The sequence below is a fragment of the Crinia signifera genome, chromosome 1, assembly GCF_055691185.1.
Source record: "Crinia signifera chromosome 1, ASM5569118v1, whole genome shotgun sequence".
NCBI lineage: Eukaryota > Metazoa > Chordata > Amphibia > Anura > Myobatrachidae > Crinia > Crinia signifera.
The window spans coordinates 161,913,657-161,933,475 of NC_139217.1; the positions used below are offsets into that span (position 1 = coordinate 161,913,657).

At 40.7% G+C, this 19,819-nt stretch overlaps 1 protein-coding gene across 1 annotated transcript in view; it reads right to left on the minus strand.

The window, feature by feature from the left end:
- ANTXR2 (ANTXR cell adhesion molecule 2) overlaps positions 1 to 19,819 on the minus strand; it is a 182,744-nt gene that overhangs the window by 44,657 nt on the left and 118,268 nt on the right. Inside the window, exon 17 of the mRNA XM_083175623.1 lies at positions 18,989 to 19,069. Coding sequence (XP_083031749.1) covers positions 18,989 to 19,069 — 81 coding nt within the window. The remainder of the gene's footprint in view (positions 1 to 18,988; positions 19,070 to 19,819) is intronic.

The following is a 19,819-nucleotide window of genomic DNA, read 5'->3' on the forward strand; positions in this document are numbered from 1 at the left end:
CGGATTTCGACAAAACAGATCCGACTTGAAAACAATTTCGGATCTGTATTGTCGTAAACAGCCATGGACTGTTGAATTCATATTCCTACAGTCAGAATCCCAGATCGAATACTGCCCTATGTCTTTTCCATGATGTGTAATCATTTTCTGCAATACTTGCTGTTTAGATATAAAATAATGTAAACTTCCCATGTGTCTTTCATTTGGGATATACCAAACCAAATCGGTGGACCTTTTGAAGATTGCATGAAGAACGACTGGCAATTTTTTTTTACCCCGTATGCCCAAATTCATATTGCTTACAAAATCAGGTCATGGTAATCAGGGTAAGCAAACACAGTACTAAATGGTTGACATAAATGAATGTAGTCCTTAAACTTCACATCTTTTCTTAGTAGTGTTACTGTTGTCTACCATTATAAAAAATAAAAAACTCAATTTCAATTAGTTAAGATTTGTCTTGCAATGATTCTAGGAACAATTTTGAAAATGATTCTACTTTATATTTACAGTTCTAATATGGATAAAGAAATTATGGATAATATATATATATATATATATATATATATATATATATATATACACACACACACACACACACACACACACACATATATTTGTGGTAAGGTGGTTAAAATTCTCTTCAATAAACATGATAAATCACAGAAATATAAATAATTTGCACCTGATCATTTTTTCTATAAAGTAAAATGTAAAAAAAAAAAACGACAAGGTCGGTACTAATAGGCCTATTACTTATAAACTAAGCACTATGACTCAGTGTAGGAAACATAATCCCCATAAATGCTACTGATGCAAAACATATGTTTTACGTACTTCAAGTCATTAGTTGGAATAAAAGAATTGTCAGTTGTACATGTTTTTTTTTATTTTTATCAGATTTAATAATACAAAATAACATCAAACTACTCATTGTAATTTACTACTGTAGTTAAAGTGGTTACAAGTGAAGAAAAAGAAAAGCCTAATTTCTGTCTTATTTTATGTATCAAGCATCAGATGTGTATGGCTGAACACCACCTAATTAATGAGAAAGATTAAAATCTCTTGACAATCAATTAAGATTACCAACAGAAGTCAGTCCCTAACCTCTGAGCCCTCTCTCCTGTGCCATGAAAACCAGGGTCCTGAAACTATAATCCTGTTATCTACAGCCTTCTCCATCAGCAAAGCCTCCAGATTAACACAGCAGACATTATCGAATTTACAACCAGCCGCTCGGACATCTGCCCTACTTTCAAGCAGTTAATGGAAAATGGACTAATCTGGTTAAGAGCTATAGTACTAGTTCATACATCTTGGCACAGAAAATGTTTAAATATGTCATATCTCTCATGGAGACGATGCACTGAATTAAGTTGTCATGTCCAACTTACAATTTCTTCAGGGTTACCAGTGCATCCAAAAAAAATAGACTAATGAGGAACAAGGCATGCATGAGAGCCACAAGGACAGGCTGCCATGACTACACAAGTATTTTCATTATGAGAACACATACTGCGCTATTTAGCTTTACAGATGCTTCCTTTGCCTGTAATTATTTACATTCATTTCATGGTGAGTGATTCACCTGGAGAGTTTATAACATTATTTTGTCATAAATGTTTAAAACCCTACATTAATATCATGTAGTGATGGAATTATAGGACCTTTATATAAGATTTACCTTTTGGGAACATATAACAGTTTGAACTATACATATAACAATGTCTTTGACCAAAGTAAGTAAAAAATGAAAGAAAACTTGATTGATTTAGTTGCTGAATGACCAAGCTGGAGAAATGTAACTGTGGTGTGAAGTCAAACAATTAAATTGGTCCAAATCAATCGGCAATACGCAATGGCTGTGCCTGCAGTTCAGCTTTAGCTACCAGTTGGAGGATATCAATTTAAAAACAGTGGGGTAAATTTACTAAGATGGAAAATCTATTATAGATGGGATGTTACCCGTAGAAAACAATTGGATTCTACTTTTTATTTATTTAGCACCTTCTAAAAAATATTAATCTGATTAGTTGCTATGGCAAATCCCATCTTCAATAGAACTCCCATTTTAGTAAATGTATCCTAGTACATATAGGTAGGATGCCAGTGAGGTGGTGGTGGTGGTGGCGGTTGGTGTGTCTTAATTAATAACACAATATAAAAGGTTACTACATTCACTTTTACAAGTGCCAGCATCAATTCAATAAAAAATATTTAATCAATAAGTAAATAAATTCATACACATATATACAATAGACATAAAGAAAATAATAAATATATAAATATAAAAACAATAGATGGCAATGGACCTATTGGGAGAGTTGAGATATTTTTTATAGTCACCCGTGTGGTGTTGATAGGACCTGCACTGATCCAAGAACTTGTGTCCATAAGAGTCCAGAAAAGCATCCGTGTGATTAAGGCAGTGTGATGTTATGTCCTGGTAACTGCCTAGGAGGTGTGCCCGTTGGCAATAGATGGTAAGTAATAGCCAGCCCGGGATATCCTTCCAGTTGAATTTGGCAAACAGGATTTATTAGGCTCTGCATGGTGGTAAGGAACGGTCTTTAGGACAGGATCAGATGTAGATGGAGCAGGTGGTCAGCACTTCATTAGGGGACTTGGTGATAGTCGCTCTCCAGTAGAGTCCAGCAAAACACCAACGCGTTTCGCTGTGTTGGCTCACAGCTTTATCAAGGTGACCTTGATAAAGCTGTGAGCCAATACAGCGAAACGCGTTGGTGTTTTGCTGGACTCTACTGGAGAGAGACTATCACCAAGTCCCCTAATGAAGTGCTGACCACCTGCTCCATCTACATCTGATCCTGTCCTAAAGACCGTTCCTTACCACCATGCAGAGCCTAATAAATCCTGTTTGCCAAATTCAACTGGAAGGATATCCCGGGCTGGCTATTACTTACCATCTATTGCCAACGGGCACACCTCCTAGGCAGTTACCAGGACATAACATCACATGGCCTTAATCACACGGATGCTTTTCTGGACTCTTATGGACACAAGTTCTTGGATCAGTGCAGGTCCTATCAACACCACACGGGTGACTATAAAAATATCTCAACTCTCCCAATAGGTCCATTGCCATCTATTGTTTTTATATTTATATATTTATTATTTTCTTTATGTCTATTGTATATATGTGTATGAATTTATTTACTTATTGATTAAATAATTTTTATTGAATTGATGCTGGCACTTGTAACAGTGTTTTTCTGAGCACCGATTCTCCCCTCTGTTTCTTGTTGTTCTATATTTTCACTTGGGGAACTGACCATCCCCTGAATCGGCTGCTCTTTAAAGGAATAGACTCATACATAAGCGCTCTAATAGATTGACCTAGGTCAGTCTTTTTTCCAATCTACTACATTCACTTGTTTAAAGTGAAGTTAAGTACATATATTGTGTTGCATGTACAGAATATGAATGATAATGAAATATGCTAGTAACATTTTGACACCGGAATACTAATAACACTATAAATCAGCATTGTGGATAAGAAGGACTTAAAGGTTCCTCCTAAAAAAAGACCATGTAACTGTTTCAAATCCTTGCCACAGCACAGGGGGCCTGGGAAAAGTTGGTTCATACCATATTGGCAGTGGCGCTATACAGTGGCTGATGCCGTAATCTACACTTTTTTAACAGCTGATTAGTTCCCCCTATTTTTGGTATCTGCAATAATTTCATATATTTTGTTAAGGGCGCTCGCATAGGTTAGCACATCAAGACGGTGATACCTTTAGAAAAATATTATTTTTCAGATAAGAGGGGCAAACTGGACATGGTCGAGGTTTTCCATGTTGAATGTACATTGGCCGAGTTTCCTTTCCACATGAAAAAAAAACTGTGCATTGAGGGACATTTCCTGGGGTCTGCACTCGCTTTTAGCATTGTAAAGTGCAAGATGGATTAACTGGTTTCTTTTTTTCTTAGTTCTCAAGAATCTTATGACCTAAATCTTAAGACATAAACCTTATGACCGAAATCTTAAGACATATGGCTTCAACAGAAAGTATTTTAGAGGAAAAAAAGAGCTGAATTTAAAGTCACCTTCTTGAACTCAACTAATAATATTTATATAATTAAATGTGCTTTTATTATCATATCATATCTGTCCATCTTGACTCTAATGAGGTACATGTCTATTGTCTATAGGTAAGTCATGAATGAGAAAGGACATTTCAAGGCACAAGGTGATATTAAAGACATAGATACTTATATATAGATTGGCATAATTTCAGTGAAGATGGTAAAGATCATATTGAACTGGCCCACTTGCATGTTTTCTGCGTCCAACTTATACAGCACTGTCACTGCTACTATACATCCAGGACTGGATTATAGGGTAGGCCAGTGGTTCCCAAACTGTGTGACATGGCACCCAGGGGTGCCTTAGGGGACTAGCAGGGGTGCCCTGTATTGGTGGTCCATGACCAATTAAAAGTTTCTTATAAATAATGTAATAGGCAAATTGTGGACAAACAAAGGTGGATCCTGTCCATTACCTCATAACTGACCCTAAGGATGAGATATAAACACAATTTACTTAATTTAATATTTTATTCTGATTTCATCAATGAGAAACTTTTGCCCCAGGGGTGCCGTGAAAAAAAATTCTGATACTCGGGGGTGCCATGACTCAAATATGTTTGGGAACCCCTGCGCTAGGCAGTGCTGAAAGTAATGGGGTACGTGGTGGTACGGCGTACTATTAAGAAATATGGTGCCGGTATGCCGTACTACTAGCCCAGGGTTCAGGGTCTCTGTCCGGGGAGTGCAGCATGTCCAGCGCTACCCGGAAGTGTGGATTCCGGGAGCTCTGGCACCAGGTGCACTCTGTCACTAGACGACAAGCTTATAATATAACCCTCTGGGCAACGAGGGTCCCCTGCCCTGGTCCGCCTCAGCCGCACCTCCTCCAGATGGGACACCCACATCGGTCACCGCTGAATCTGCCTTCACTGGCTTGCTCCGCCCACCACTGACATGCCTTGGCCATGCCTCTGAGCCATTGAGGAGTCAGTAAACCTTGCTAACAGCCGGGGCCTTTCATTCACCTTCCTGAGGAACACCAGCCGATGATAGTGGGAAAGATAATGGAGCCAGGTCTGAAGAGGCTCCTCCACCTTCAGGTACTTGACTATCAGTGCTGCTCCTTCACTTCCCATCTGTCTCATCAGAGCTCTCCTAATGGTTCACCTGTTTAAAATTTCTATGGGGGTCCCGGTCCCCGGATCTGTCCAGTTCTCAGCAGGCGGGACCCGTCTAGTCCAGCCATTCTATGCTGTGTCCTAGTGTCCACCTGTCTATTCCGCTGCTGCCATGGGGGAAAAGGGGGTAACTTAACTCCAACCATAATGGGGTTATTACAACAATGATACCCCCACAAGTCTGTAAAATGAGTATCTACTATGAGGGTATAACACATATAACCCCATGGACAATGAACATATAACCCCCTGGGCAATATAACCCAGTTATATTGCCCAGGGGGTTACAGAATCACACATTACTGCTGATGTAATGGCATCATACACAACTATAGGATCACACATTATTGCTGATGGAACAGGATTATACACAAGTACAGGATCACACGTTACTGCCGATGAAACGGCATTATACACAAGTACAGGACCACACATTACTGCTGATGTAACGGCATCATACACAAGTGCAGAATCACACATTACTGCTGATGTAACGGCATCATACACAAGTACAGGATCGCACGTTACTGCCGATGAAACGGCATTATACACAAGTACAGGACCACACATTACTGCTGATGTAACGGCATCATACACAAGTGCAGAATCACACATTACTGCTGATGTAACGGCATTATACACAAGTACAGGACCACACATTACTACAGATGTAACGACATCATGCACAACTAGAGGATCACACATTACTGCTGATGTAACGGCATCATAGACAAGTGCAGAATGTAACGACATCATGCACAACTAGAGGATCACACATTACTGCTGATGTAACGGCACAATACACAACTATAGGATTACACATTACTGCTGATGTAACGGCATCATACACAAGTGCAGGATTACACATTACTGCTGGCATCATACATAAGTACAGGACTACATATTACTGCTGATGTAACGGCATCATACAGAATTAAAGGACCACACATTACTGCTGATGTAGCGGCATCATACACAATTACAGGACCAGACATTACTGCTGATGTAACGGCATCATAGACAAGTGCAGGATCACACATTACTGTTGATGGCATCATACACAACTATAGAATCACACATTACTGCTGATGTAACAGCATCATACACAAGTACAGGATCACACATTACTGCTGATGTAACGGAATCACACACAAGTGCATTACTGCTGATGTAATGGCATCATAGACAATTATAGGATCACACAGTACTGCTGATGTAACAGTATCATAGACAACTGCAGGATCACACATTACTGCTGATGTAAGGGCATGATAGACAAGTGCAGGATCACACATTACTGCTGATGTAATGGCATGATAGACAAGTGCAGGCTCACACATTACTGCTGATGTAACGGCATCATACACAACTATAGGATCACACAGTACAGCTGATGTAATGGCATCATACGCAAGTACAGGATCACACATTACTGCTGATGTAACAGCATCATACATAAGTACAGGACCAAACATTACTACTGATGTAACGGCATCATACACAAGTGCAGGATCACACATTACTGCTGATGTAAAGGCATTATGCACAACTATAGGATCACACATTACTGTTGATGTAACAGTATCATACACAACTGCAGGATCACACATTACTGCTGATGTAAAGGCCTCATACACAAGTACAGGATCACACATTACTGCTGATGTAACGGCATCATACACAAGTACAGGATCACACATTACTGCTGATGGAAAGTTACAGTCAGCCTACAGCACACAAATGCAGCTATATAGCCCTGTAATATAGAGCCATATTCAGACCTGTTAGATAGGCTGCATATGTTCGCAGTCTAGCAAACAGGTAACCACCACCTGGAAGAGTGGCTGTGTACGCTTTTGATAGTCACTCATCATCAAATTATCTACACTGACTTTTATCTGCAAACGGGTAAAAATAATTTGATGGTGAGAAATGGTTGAAATCAGGGCAGGCACTGATGCCATGTGACATCAGCCGGCCACCCCCAAGCAGGCATCCACACGCCTGCATGTGCAGATGAACGCCCAGCATTTTCATGGCCACGCCCATTAAACACTGGGCGTTTCCCTGATTACTCCCCCTGCCTGCCCCCTCTCACTATGGAGCAAGGTCTCGGCGAGTGTGAACTCGCCTAAGGCGTTCGCTCAGGGGGTTTGCACATGCGCATATTTGTGCATACGCAGAACCCCACCATCAGCCTGGGGACCGAATGTGGCCCACAACGAGCGGGTCTGAATCACCCCCATAGTGCAATGAGCAACAATGACTGTCATTACTAAAGAGAAAACTTTTAGTTATGTGATATTGTGAAACACTGCGATAAACTAGTGATACACTGTGGCCCAGATGTACTAAGCTTCAAAGGTGATAAAATGGAGAGTGATAAATCACCAGCCAATCAGCTCCTACCAGTCATGTCACAGAGTGTGTTTGAATAATGTCAGGCAGGAGCTGATTGGCTGGTTGTTTATCACTCTCCATTTTATCACTTTTCAAGCCTGTGCAGAGACAGCTATAGCAGCAAGCTGAACACACCATAAGATTACATCAAATTCACTATCAAAAAGACGACAGGCTGATTTTTGAGTTGCTTTATCTAAGATAAACAGTACTGTACATCATTTTACCAGCAGTTTCTGCTAAAGCAATTTCCATGATAACTTTTGAATTATTTAAAAGCAATCTTGTTCGCAAAACACAAACGGATGGTGCTTGTAATTTGTACACGTAGACGTGAAAAATCTGAAAAGTGCAGTTATAATTGAGGGATAGGGAGTGGAATATATCACAATTGATGCATGAGTATTTAGGCAATGAATAGTTCATTGGAGTAATATAACCTGAAGGTGAATGTGACCTCAAATGTAAAATAGCTCTTTAGAGACTTTAATCCTGACAGGCGTATTGAATTACTTTCTTACTTTCTCATACTCTGTTCTATCTCAATCACTTTATACATAAGCAAAACTTCCTAGTAATGAATCATTTATAAATTACCTTGTTAGTGCATAAAACAAAACACTGCTTTGAAAACAATACCAAGTCCTGCTGCGGACTCCAGCATGTTTGATGGAAACCCATCAAAAGAGTTCATGGCTTAATGGAAGCTGTTTACGTGGGGACTTCGATCTGTACCTGCTGTCCCCTGTCACTCCCTGGAAACTTGGCGGCAGATGTTGTTGCGTTAAGTTGCCTCTGAAGTGGCTTTCTGTCCTAGTCTCCTCACCACAACAGAGTCAAACTATATTAGATCTCTTTATTTGTGCCTCAGGCAAGTTTTGGAGTGCAGCTGTGTCCACCTCCTCTTTACCTTTGGTGTTTAAGCCCCCCAGGCAGCAAGTGTGAGACCAAAACTGTTCTGCCACTCTTAACTACATCTGCTGACAATCCAGCAGCCTCGCTGCAGGCTGGTGAAGACCCACGCCACTGCTCTGAACAGATGTCAGAGACAACCTGCTAGCTCGCACCTGTATCAGCTTCCATAACCTTGTAGTTTGCCAGCTGAAAAATAGATGACTCCCAGGAATTCCAACCAGAATCAAAGCCCTTTCTCCTGATTTCTGACTCAACTGTGTGCGGCCTTTTCAAATACTGGGCCACACTCAAAACTAGCTGAGGGAGAGAGCATGGGAATGGAGGGGGGCTGAGAACGAGCATCTCTTGCCTTTGATATACTATAGTTAAGCTTCAATTAGAACTGGAGTTCATTGATGATTCCTATAAATAAATAATGCTCTGTCTATTGCATATTGTTACATATAACTATGTTCTAGATTTATTTAGTCCAACAGCTTTGTAAAAATAAAACTGCAGCAACTTGGTTCATTTTCATCATTAATGAAGAGAGGGAATTTTATACTTATCACAAAAACAGAAGCTGATTTCTGTCACCATACACATGACACTCCGAAGGCAATGATTTCATTTTTAAGTTTTACTCATCAGTACTAAACCTAACAGTATCTTAAGGCATTTGAAATGTTGCCAGGATACTTTTTCCACCCTGTGCCAACTCGTGACAGATCTCCCAGACTCCCCTTCAGTGCACAGCACCCTGAGAGTGCCGCCTTTATTCCTGCTGATCTTGTGAATGTTCTAGAACAGCCTCCAAAGCCAACAAAGAGAATTTTGTAGCGAAATAGAAAAATAAAGAATAGTTTTGACAGAGTAGATTTTCAGTGTTTTGCAATACATATGTCTGTGTTTACATAAAAGATTAAAAAAAATTACAGCATGACAGTTATATACTGTACTTTGAAAAACATACAATAGGAAGTTATTAAATATAGAAACAGAGATGGATGTGTATATGTAAGCACATTAATAGATAAATTACTTTTAGGGGTTGGTTGAGGGGACGATTTGGCTGTGAGGGGGGAGGTCAGGGTTAAACACTAGAGGAAAAGTTATGGGTAGGGATTATGGTAAGAGATGGGCTAGAAATGCTGAAATGTAAGAGGATTGGAAGTCTAACCCTGAAGTGATGGTCACGTGACCACTGGTACTTGGAAGATGCCAGTGGCTAGCAGCAGAAAGCAAAGCGCCAGTGGGCAATCAGGCCAAAATGTTAACATATTAACATGCTGACATTTACTCACTATTTACATGGTAAATATCAACATTATGACTGTACACATTTCGTACTCCACCCCTGGCAAAGGAAAAGAGGGGATGAGTACTCAATTAGGAAGGAGATATGCAAAAAAGTGTAAATTTGCAAGAGTGTATGTGCAGTATTTTAAACAGCTCCATTTACATCCATGCAAGAGGATCCATCCGATTCAGATCAGCCACTATGTAAGTGGAAGGGGAAAATCCAACTTGTAGATTTCATTTACTTTGTTTTAAAGGCTCTAATGGATCTACATGATGAAGGTGAGTGGTGTATTCATTAGTGACATGGGTAGAAAATCAAATAAATACCACTTTCCGACATGTGACCCGTGATGTTGGAGTGTCTAGCAAGTTGGCAAATTCCATGGTTCCAAGACCATAATCAGGAGCAGGGTCGTGGGTTGGGACTCAGGGGTACAGATGTAGCACCGCTCATTCAGCCTACCCATGGCGGTTCTACCGTCAGCCTGCCATGGTGGCCCATGGCACAAGGCATCGCAATGCATTTTAACAGCTTGGCAATTGCCGGATGAGTGCAATGCCAGTGATCATCCACCAGGTATCACTTTTTGAAATCTTCACTGCGCATGCGTGAAATGTGTACTGCAGCATGTGCATGAAGTGACTACAGTATTAAAAAGCTCTGTAGTGCAGGAACTACTTTGCTACTACAGTACTGTCCAGTAAGCTACAGTACTGTAGATAGACAGCTCTTATCAGGTGTGTAGGCTAGTGGATAAGTGCGCCGCTCTGCATGTTGTACATTAAAGTACAGTATGCCTGCGTTTGGTTATTAAAGGAAACTTATTTTTTTTCCAACAAATATGCAGTAGGTCAGTTACTGTATATTTAGCACACAAAAATCCTGCCTCCCTATTAAACTTTCTGTGCGTCTGCATGGGCACGGACGCTAATGCATCTCATTGTTTTGGTCAAAAGGCGCAAGGGCGCATCTGAGTGGAAAGTCTGGCCGCTCTTGTCAAGTGTTGTAAAGTAGTGGATAAGCGTGCCACTCTGCATGTTTGATTCATAAAGGGATCATTTTTTTTAAACACAGCTATAGTACAGTAGGTCAGTTAGAGTATACAGTATTTAATACACAAAAAAATATCCTGCCTCCCTATAAAGATTTCTGTGTGTCTGCACAGGCAGGAACAGCTTTTATTGCATTGAACAGTTACAGCTATAAGTGACATCTCTATAAGTACAATGGGGAGACATAAAGGCTCCTCCCTAAGTTCCTGGATGCAAAAACACTGTCTTTAGCCTCTCTATACAGTATTCCCTATTTGCGGTACTCAGTAGTAATGAGCTACAGTAAGTGGACAATTGGAGGAGACCCTAATTACGGATGCTTGCCGCTTCCCATACTGATGTCATATAAACTACTCTGTAAGCCAAGAGTATCCTCTTTCATATGGTACCAGTCTCAAGTCTTTAGGACACATAGAACCGGAGATATCAGGGTGCAAAGTAGACACATTTTTCCCAATAGACTAGAATGGACCCGTTAATTCAGACACTCCATCAAACATGAGTCGCTGCAGCATCTTAGACACTCCCATTGTGGTTTAGTGTTGAATGTATTGTATTCAGCCCACCCCAACCCCCCCCCCCCCCCTTCCCCCTTCCTAGAAGAACTTTTCACAGAGAATCCAATGAAAGAGGCGGATTCAGTCAATCTTGCTGGGGGAAGGCACTATACAAACACTGTGCATTACATGGCATGCTCTATGGTTCTTGTGCATGGACTAACACAAGAAGGCTTTTATGAAAACAGTTTTTTCTATGTTTGTCTAGTTTTATTAAATATAAGGTTTGTAAATGTTTCAACTAAAAAAATAATTGTAATAGCAATAAAAAAACATTGTTCCTAGCACCTCCATAGAGTTTTTCATATTTGAGTAATAAGTAGCACTTGCGTACTCAATAGCACTTTGTGTACTCAATAGCATGAACAGCTTTTTTTTGTACTCTGCTGTAACAGTAACAGCGATATGTGATAGCCATATAAGTATAATGGGGAGATATTAAAGCTCCTCCTTAAGCTCCTGGATGCCAAAACACTGTGCTTAGCACCTCCCTAGAGTTTTTCCTATTAGGGTAATAGGTAGCACTTGCGTACCCAATAGCACTTTGTGTACTCAATAGCACGAACAGCTTTTTTTGTACTCTGCTGTAACAGTTACAGCTATAAGTGATAGCAATATAAGTTTAATGGGGATAGATAAAAGCTCCTCCCTAAGTTCTTGGATGCAAAAACACTGTCTTTAGCCTCTCTATACAGTATTCCCTATTTGCGGTACTCAGTAGTAATGAGCTACATTAGGAGGATAATTGGAGGTGACCCTAACTACGGATGCTCGCCGTTTCCCTTACAGTCATATAAACTATTACTTAGTCGACTCTGTAAGCCAAGAGTCTCCTCTTTTATATTTTACCAGTCTCAAGTCTCTAGGACACATAGAACCGGAGATATCAGGGTGCAAAATAGACACAATTTCCCCCCATTGACTAACATAGAAACATAGAAACATAGAATTTGGCGGCAGATAAGAACCACTTGGCCCATCTAGTCTGCCCCTTTTTTAAACATGTTACCTCAAACCATATTTGATCCTTATTTTTTTGTAAGGATATCGATATTACTATCTGGGCTCCCGTTTTTCTTATGAGACCGCGTCCCCTCGCCACGCTTCGGGCACGGTGGCTCGCTGCGCTCGCCACACTATATAAAATCAACTCCATGCGTAGTTGGATAGTAGGGGTATGAAAAAATGGGGTGCATTTAACATGGGAGCCCAGATAATACATAAGTACCCAATATGCTTATCCCAGGCATGTTATAATTGTACTACTGTATTTGCGTCTACCACCTCTGATAGTAGGCTATTCCACTTATCTACTACTCTTTCTGTGAAGTAATTCTTCCTCACATTTCCCCTGAATCTTCCTCCCTCTAGTTTCAGTGCATGTCCTCGTGTTCTGTTGCTCCTCTTCCTGTGAAGAATGTCTCACACCTGTACCTTGTTAAAACCCTTGATATATTTGAAAGTTTCTATTATGTCCCCCCTTTCCCTTCTCTGCTCTAAAGTATACATATTAAGATCTTTTAGTCTTTCCTGGTACGTTTTGTGATGTAGGCCATGCACCATTTTAGTTGCCCTTCTTTGTACAGTCTATAATGTATTTATATATATATATAGATATGGCCTCCAGAACTGAACACAATACTCTAAGTGAGGTCGTACCAATGACCTATACAGTGGCATTATTACTTCTTTCTTTCTACTGCTGATACCTCTCCCTATGCAACCAAGCATCTGACTTGCCTTCTTCATTGCTTTGTTACATTGCCTACCTGCATTTAAGTCCCCTGAAATAGTGACACCTAGATCCCTTTCTTCCTCAGTAGTTTCCATTATAGTGCCATTTATACTATATGTCTTTGGATTTCTGAGACCCAAGTGCATGATTTTGCATTTTTGGGCATTAAACTGTAGTTGCCATGCTCTTGACCATTCCTCTAATCTACCTAGATCCTCAATCATTTGTTTTACCCCTCCTAGTGAGTCTACCCTGTTACATACCTTTGTGTCATCTGCAAAAAGGCACATTTTACCCTCAATTCCATTTGCAATATCACCAATAAATAATAAAGATATTAAAAAGTACTGGTCCAAGTACAGATCCCTGGGGTACTCCACTTGTAACCTTTCCCTCCTTTGACTGTACTCCGTTTACTACAACTATCTGTTTTCTGTCCTGCAACCACGCTCTTATCCATTCAACTATCTTAGAATCCAATCCCAAGCTTTCAAGTTTATTTAACAGTCTGCGATGTGGGACAGTGTCAAAAGCTTTACTAAAGTCTAGATAAGCTACATCTACAGCCCCATAATGGCCATCATTATGCTAATAACCTCAAATGCAATATAGCAAAGATATTAAAAGGTCTAGCATTTATATTTAGTGTGCACCTGCAAACTCCTCCTCCTGCTTGCTGCACTACAGGTCTCAGCAGGTAGGACCTCATATGTTCAGGGTGTGCAGTTTAGGGCCCCTCCCCCTATGTACTATATATTGTGTATTCATACACACTGGAAGGAACTAGAGACACCTTCCTCCTTAACTAGCACCCCGACCACCTGTCCCAGATTGTTTTTAATTAGGTTGGAGTCCAACATTCAAGACTGCACACCTCAGCTTGGCACTATGAGGGTAAGTCCTACTATACATATATGCTGAGTGTTAGTCTGTGGGACTGTGTGTGGGGCGCAGGGCTCTTTGGGCTGCTGTTGCTGTTCTGCTCCATGGCATCATATCGTACACTTTCCATCACCCCTTTAGTTTGTTTAATATATATGTAGCACCCTCCACATTTATTATTACCTCTTACCTAGGTAAGTCTTATCACATATAATTTTCCCTATCCCTTTTACTATCACTTCAATTTCACACTAATGTGATGCCATGGAGTGGTTCTGCTGGGCTGGCCTGGGGGGCCCTGTGCCCTGGACCTGTCTCAGAGTAGTGTTAGGGACTTGTCCTATTGAGGTAACCTGGACGTGGTGGACAAGCCCATAATAATGGCCACCATTATGCTAATAACCTTAAATGCAATATAGCAAAGATATTAAAAGGTCTAGCATTTATATTTAGTGTGCACCTGCAAACTCCTCCTCCTGCTTGCTGCACTACAGGTCTCAGCAGGTAGCACCTCATATGTCCAGGGTGTGCAGTTTAGGGCTCCTCCCCCTATGTACTATATATTGTGTATTCATACACACTGGAAGGAACTAGAGATGCCTTCCTCCTTAACTAGCACCCCGACCACCTGTCCCAGATTGTTTTTAATTAGGTTGGAGTCCAACATTCAAGACTGCACACCTCAGCTTGGCACTATGAGGGTAAGTCCTACTATACATATATGCTGAGTGTTAGTCTGTGGGACTGTGTGTGAGGCGCAGGGCTCTTTGGGCTGCTGTTGCTGTTCTGCTCCATGGCATCATATCGTACACTTTCCATCACCCCTTTAGTTTGTTTAATATATATGTAGCACCCTCCACATTTATTATTACCTCTTACCTAGGTAAGTCTTATCACATATAATTTCCCCTATCCCTTTTACTATCACTTCAATTTCACACTAATGTGATGCCATGGGGTGGTTCTGCTTGGCTGGCCTGGGGGGCCCTGTGCCCTGGACCTGTCTCAGAGTAGTGTTAGGGACTTGTCCTATTGAGGTAACCTGGAGGCGGTGGACAAGCCCATAATAATAGCCATCATTATGCTAATAACCTTAAATGCAATATAGCAAAGATATTAAAAGGTCTAGCATTTATATTTAGTGTGCACCTGTAAACTCCTCCTCCTGCTTGCTGCACTACAGGTCTCAGCAGGTAGCACCTCATATGTCCAGGGTGTGCAGTTTAGGGCTCCTCCCCCTATGTACTATATAGTGTGTATTCATACACACTGGAAGGAACTAGAGATGCCTTCCTCCTTAACTAGCACTCCGACCACCTGTCCCAGATTGTTTTTAATTAGGTTGGAGTCCAACATTCAAGACTGCACACCTCAGCTTGGCACTATGAGGGTAAGTCCTACTATACATATATGCTGAGTGTTAGTCTGTGGGACTGTGTTTGGGGCGCAGGGTTTTTTGGGCTGCTGTTGCTGGGCTGCTCCATGGCATCATATCGTACACTTTCCATCACCCCTTTAGTTTGTTTAATATATATGTAGCACCCTCCACATTTATTATTACCTCTTACCTAGGTAAGTCTTATCACATATAATTTCCCCTATCCCTTTTACTATCACTTCAATTTCACACTAATGTGATGCCATGGGATGGTTCTGCTGGGCTGGCCTGGGGGCCCCTGTGCCCTGAACCTGTCTCAGAGTAGTGTTAGGGACTTGTCCTATTGAGGTAACCTGGACACGGTGGACAAGCCCATAATAATGGCCATCATTATGCTAATAACCTCAAATGCAATATAGCAAAGATATTAAAAGGTCTAGCATTTATATTTAGTGTGCACCTGCAAACTCCTCCTCCTGCTTGCTGCACTACAGGTCTCAGCAGGTAGCACCTCATATGTCCAGGGTGTGAAGTTTAGGGCCCCTCCCCCTATGTACATCTACAGCCCCACCTTGATCTATTACTTTAGTCACCCAGTCAAAAAAGTCAATAAGATTTGTTTGACATGATCTTCCCCCAGTAAACCCATGCTGTTTTGGATCCTGTAAATTGCTGGTTTTAAGATATCCTAGAAACTCTTTGTTTTAAGAGTGTTTCCATCAATTTCCCTACTACTGATGTAAGGCTCACTGGTCGATAGTTGCTTACCTCTACCTTGCTTTCACTTTTGTGCAGTGGGACTACATTTGCTGTTTTCCAGTCCTCTGGGATTACTCCAGTAGCTAGTGACTGGTTGAATAATTCTGTAATTGGTTTTACCAGCTCCCCTTTAAGCTCTTTTAGTATCCTTGGATGTATCCCATCTGGCCCCATTGATTTATCCGCTTTCAGTTTTGAGAGTTCTGTGAGGACTTTCTCCTCTGTAAATGTGCTTGTCTCTCCCTCAGTTTTCTGACTATACTTGCAACTTAACTGTGGCCCCTTCCCCTCTCTTTCAGCAGTGAATACTGAGCAGAAATAATTATTAATATTATCTGCTATTACATTGTCCCCCTCAAGAAAACTTCCACTCTCTGTCTTCAGTCTAATTATTCCACTTTTTGTTTTTCTCCTTTCACTTATATACCTAAAAAAAGTTTTCCCCCCTTTACCCACTGACTGGGCCATTTTCTCTTCAGCCTGTGCTTTTGCAACTTCTGATTACCTTCTTAGCCTCCTTCTGTCTAACAAGATACACCTCTTTGTCCTCATTCTTCTGCGTCTGCTTAAAGGCCAACTTTTTTGCTTTCACAATACTTGCTACTTCTTTTGCAAACGACAATGGCTTTCTTTTTCTTGTGTTTTTCCTAACTCTTTTGACACAAAGTTCTGTTGCTTTTAGAATTGCACTTTTTAATTTTTCCCACTTATCCTGCACTCCTTCCAACGGACCCGTTAATTCAGACCCACCATGGGTTCTGATGTTTGCAGTTACCCTTTCTGGGGGTCTTCTCAAAAACTTGGGGTTCATATCTTCTGGTAGATAAATGTCTCCTCTTCCATAAAAACCCAGTTCTGAGCCAATTGGACCACTAAAACCAGAGAAATTAGGCTTTAAGCTAATTTAATATAGATTGTAAGCTTCACTGGGGCAGGGACTGATGTGAATGATCAAATATTCTCTGTAAAGCGCTGCAGAATAGGTGTGCGCTATACAAGAAACTGTTAATAAATAAATAAAATTTAAATTTATCCATATAGCACTAATATAGTCAGGTTCCCTTATCTATGCCAAATAGATTAAGTGCAATTTAGCTTTAATGCACTGTGCTCTGAATACGCGGTCAATGCCGCCTGATGTGTTAGGAGAGGACTGATTTCGTGAAAGCCTCTACTCCTTCTTATTGCCGACTCAGCACATAAGGTTAGCGCTGGGACAGTTAAATGGTTAAATAGTATTCATTGACAAAATTAATTATCACAGTACACACACAACAATTATACTAACACACAGCGGAAGTACAGTTGTACAGTACAGTTGGAGCCACAGCGATGTTCATGGGGATGAGACACACGAGCGTCTCATACTGTAGTATACTGTGTAAGCTCGCTGCGCTCGGCGAATGTCGATACCGTTCCATCGGTACAGTATATCAATCCGCTGCTAGATTGGTGGAGCATTAGCCACCCAGAGGTGGCGACTTTTGTATTGCATGGTAAAGAGAGGATAGCCGAAACCTCTGCAATGGCACGCTGGCGGCAAGAATGAAAGGCGCTCCATCTGTATATTTACTAAAGTGTAGGTTTTCAGAAGGTGAGATGTTGCCCAGAGCAACCAGTCAGATCTACTTAAGGTGTAACTAGCACATGCATAAGCTTCTCTGTTAATAAATTGTGCTGCCTACTGTACTGTATCTCTTCAGTTTATTTTCCTGTAAACAAATACTTCTATTTACTGTTATCTTACATCACCCCTCCATGCTCCTCCATCATTCTCTCTCTCTCTCCCTTCTGTCACCTCTATCTGTTTATAGCTCCTTTTTAGACTGCAAGCTCTCTGCCCACGTTGGCACCAAACCTTCCTCTATGGACACTGTGATTTCAAATCAAACAATGTCTATATAGTAGCTTGCATCCCATGTGCAATATCTTTTGTTGCATGCATTTTTTTTCATTCATAAATAGTGTTCCGCTTAAGGTGCTCATACAGGTGCAACGAACTCCATGCTTTTAGTACTAGATTGCATAGCATCTAGTACAGAAAGCATACAATGCGCTACAGCACCGTGCTCTTTGTACTAGATACGATGCAATCTAGTACTAAAAGCACGGGCTGCACAGACTTTCTGTGCTGTGCGATGTGATGTGCGTGGGAGCGGCATCACACCTGAAAAACGCACCGTGTATGGACACCTCAAGTGTTATTTGCAGGGCGCCGAGCCTTGCCCATTTTATTTTACCTATTTCTGCACCCTGCTTCTTTCACATATAGTATTGTGCGCCCTTGTGCCAGTGATGGGGGACGGGATGCGGCTGTAAGAGCTGAGCTGGAAGCCGCTCTCATCAGAGGGGGTCAGCACTGAGAGGCCTGTCAGCGCGGCAGGGGGCGGGATGCGGTTGGAAGAGCTGAAACGCTGCTAAACTCAGAGCAGTATGTAAGCTCTTCCAACCACATACCACTCCCTGCGGTGCTGACAGGGCTTTGTGCAAATCTACCTGCTTTATTAATGGTGCGATTATTTACAAGGCACAAATTGGGTGATAACGTTTTAGGAATCAGACAAACATACACAAGTGGTACAAAGTGTGTACTGTATATATATATAGATATATAGATATCTATATATCTATATATCTATAGTATAGATATATATATATATATATATATATATATATATATATATATACACAGTAGTAGATAGAGGTGTGTGTTTGCAGAATACAGTGCAACATATTTGACTTTAAAAATTTGAGCAACTTATTATTACGTGAAAGTCAAAATATAATACTTTACCTCATCTCCTTGTTGAGGCCGCATCAGTGATACACGGTCATACTGCCTATGTAAGAGGGCCCACAGTGCATCAAGTCGTCCCTTGGAGGAAGAGCAAAGAAACATACGTAAATCAGTTTATTATAACTTACAAATATTTTAGCATGCAATCGCCAATTTTTTTTATATATTTTTAGAAATGGGTGGTTAAAAAGAAATCACATATATTAGTTAGGTGTTTTAATGAAGCGGTGTATTTTATATGTTAGAGGCTCCCAAACTGGGTGTCACTAGGGCAATTGCAGGTGTGTCCAGGGTTGGTGGTCCGGACCAAGTAAAATTATTTACGGTCAATGTAATAGGCAAAACCAGAGTTTCTGGCATCCAGTCATAAAATATATGGACAACATAAGCAATTCCTGTCCCTCATCTCATAACTGACCCTAAGGGTGACATAGAATCGCAATTTACATAATTTAATATGTTATTCTAAATTTTTCAATAAGACACGTTTGGCCCAGGGAAGCTGTGTTAGAAACTAAATATTTGTGCTAATGCTGCACCTAGTGAATACTTTTTTTAAATTGTCTTACGCCCATCAGGGACTGACTGTTGCGTGTGGGTTACTATGTGACCTAATTTAAGGTTTAACGGATTTGTAATACAGAACTTGCAGAATCCCATAAAAGACAAAAGGGTGACTGAAAAATATTTTTGTCTAGCAGTTCTAAAATGAATAAACAAAACAATGCTTATTATTGTTGTTTATTATCTATTCAGTACAGACAGAAATTTATTTCAGTATTATATCTGAATGGTATTGTATAACACTGGAATTTGGAGAATAATACA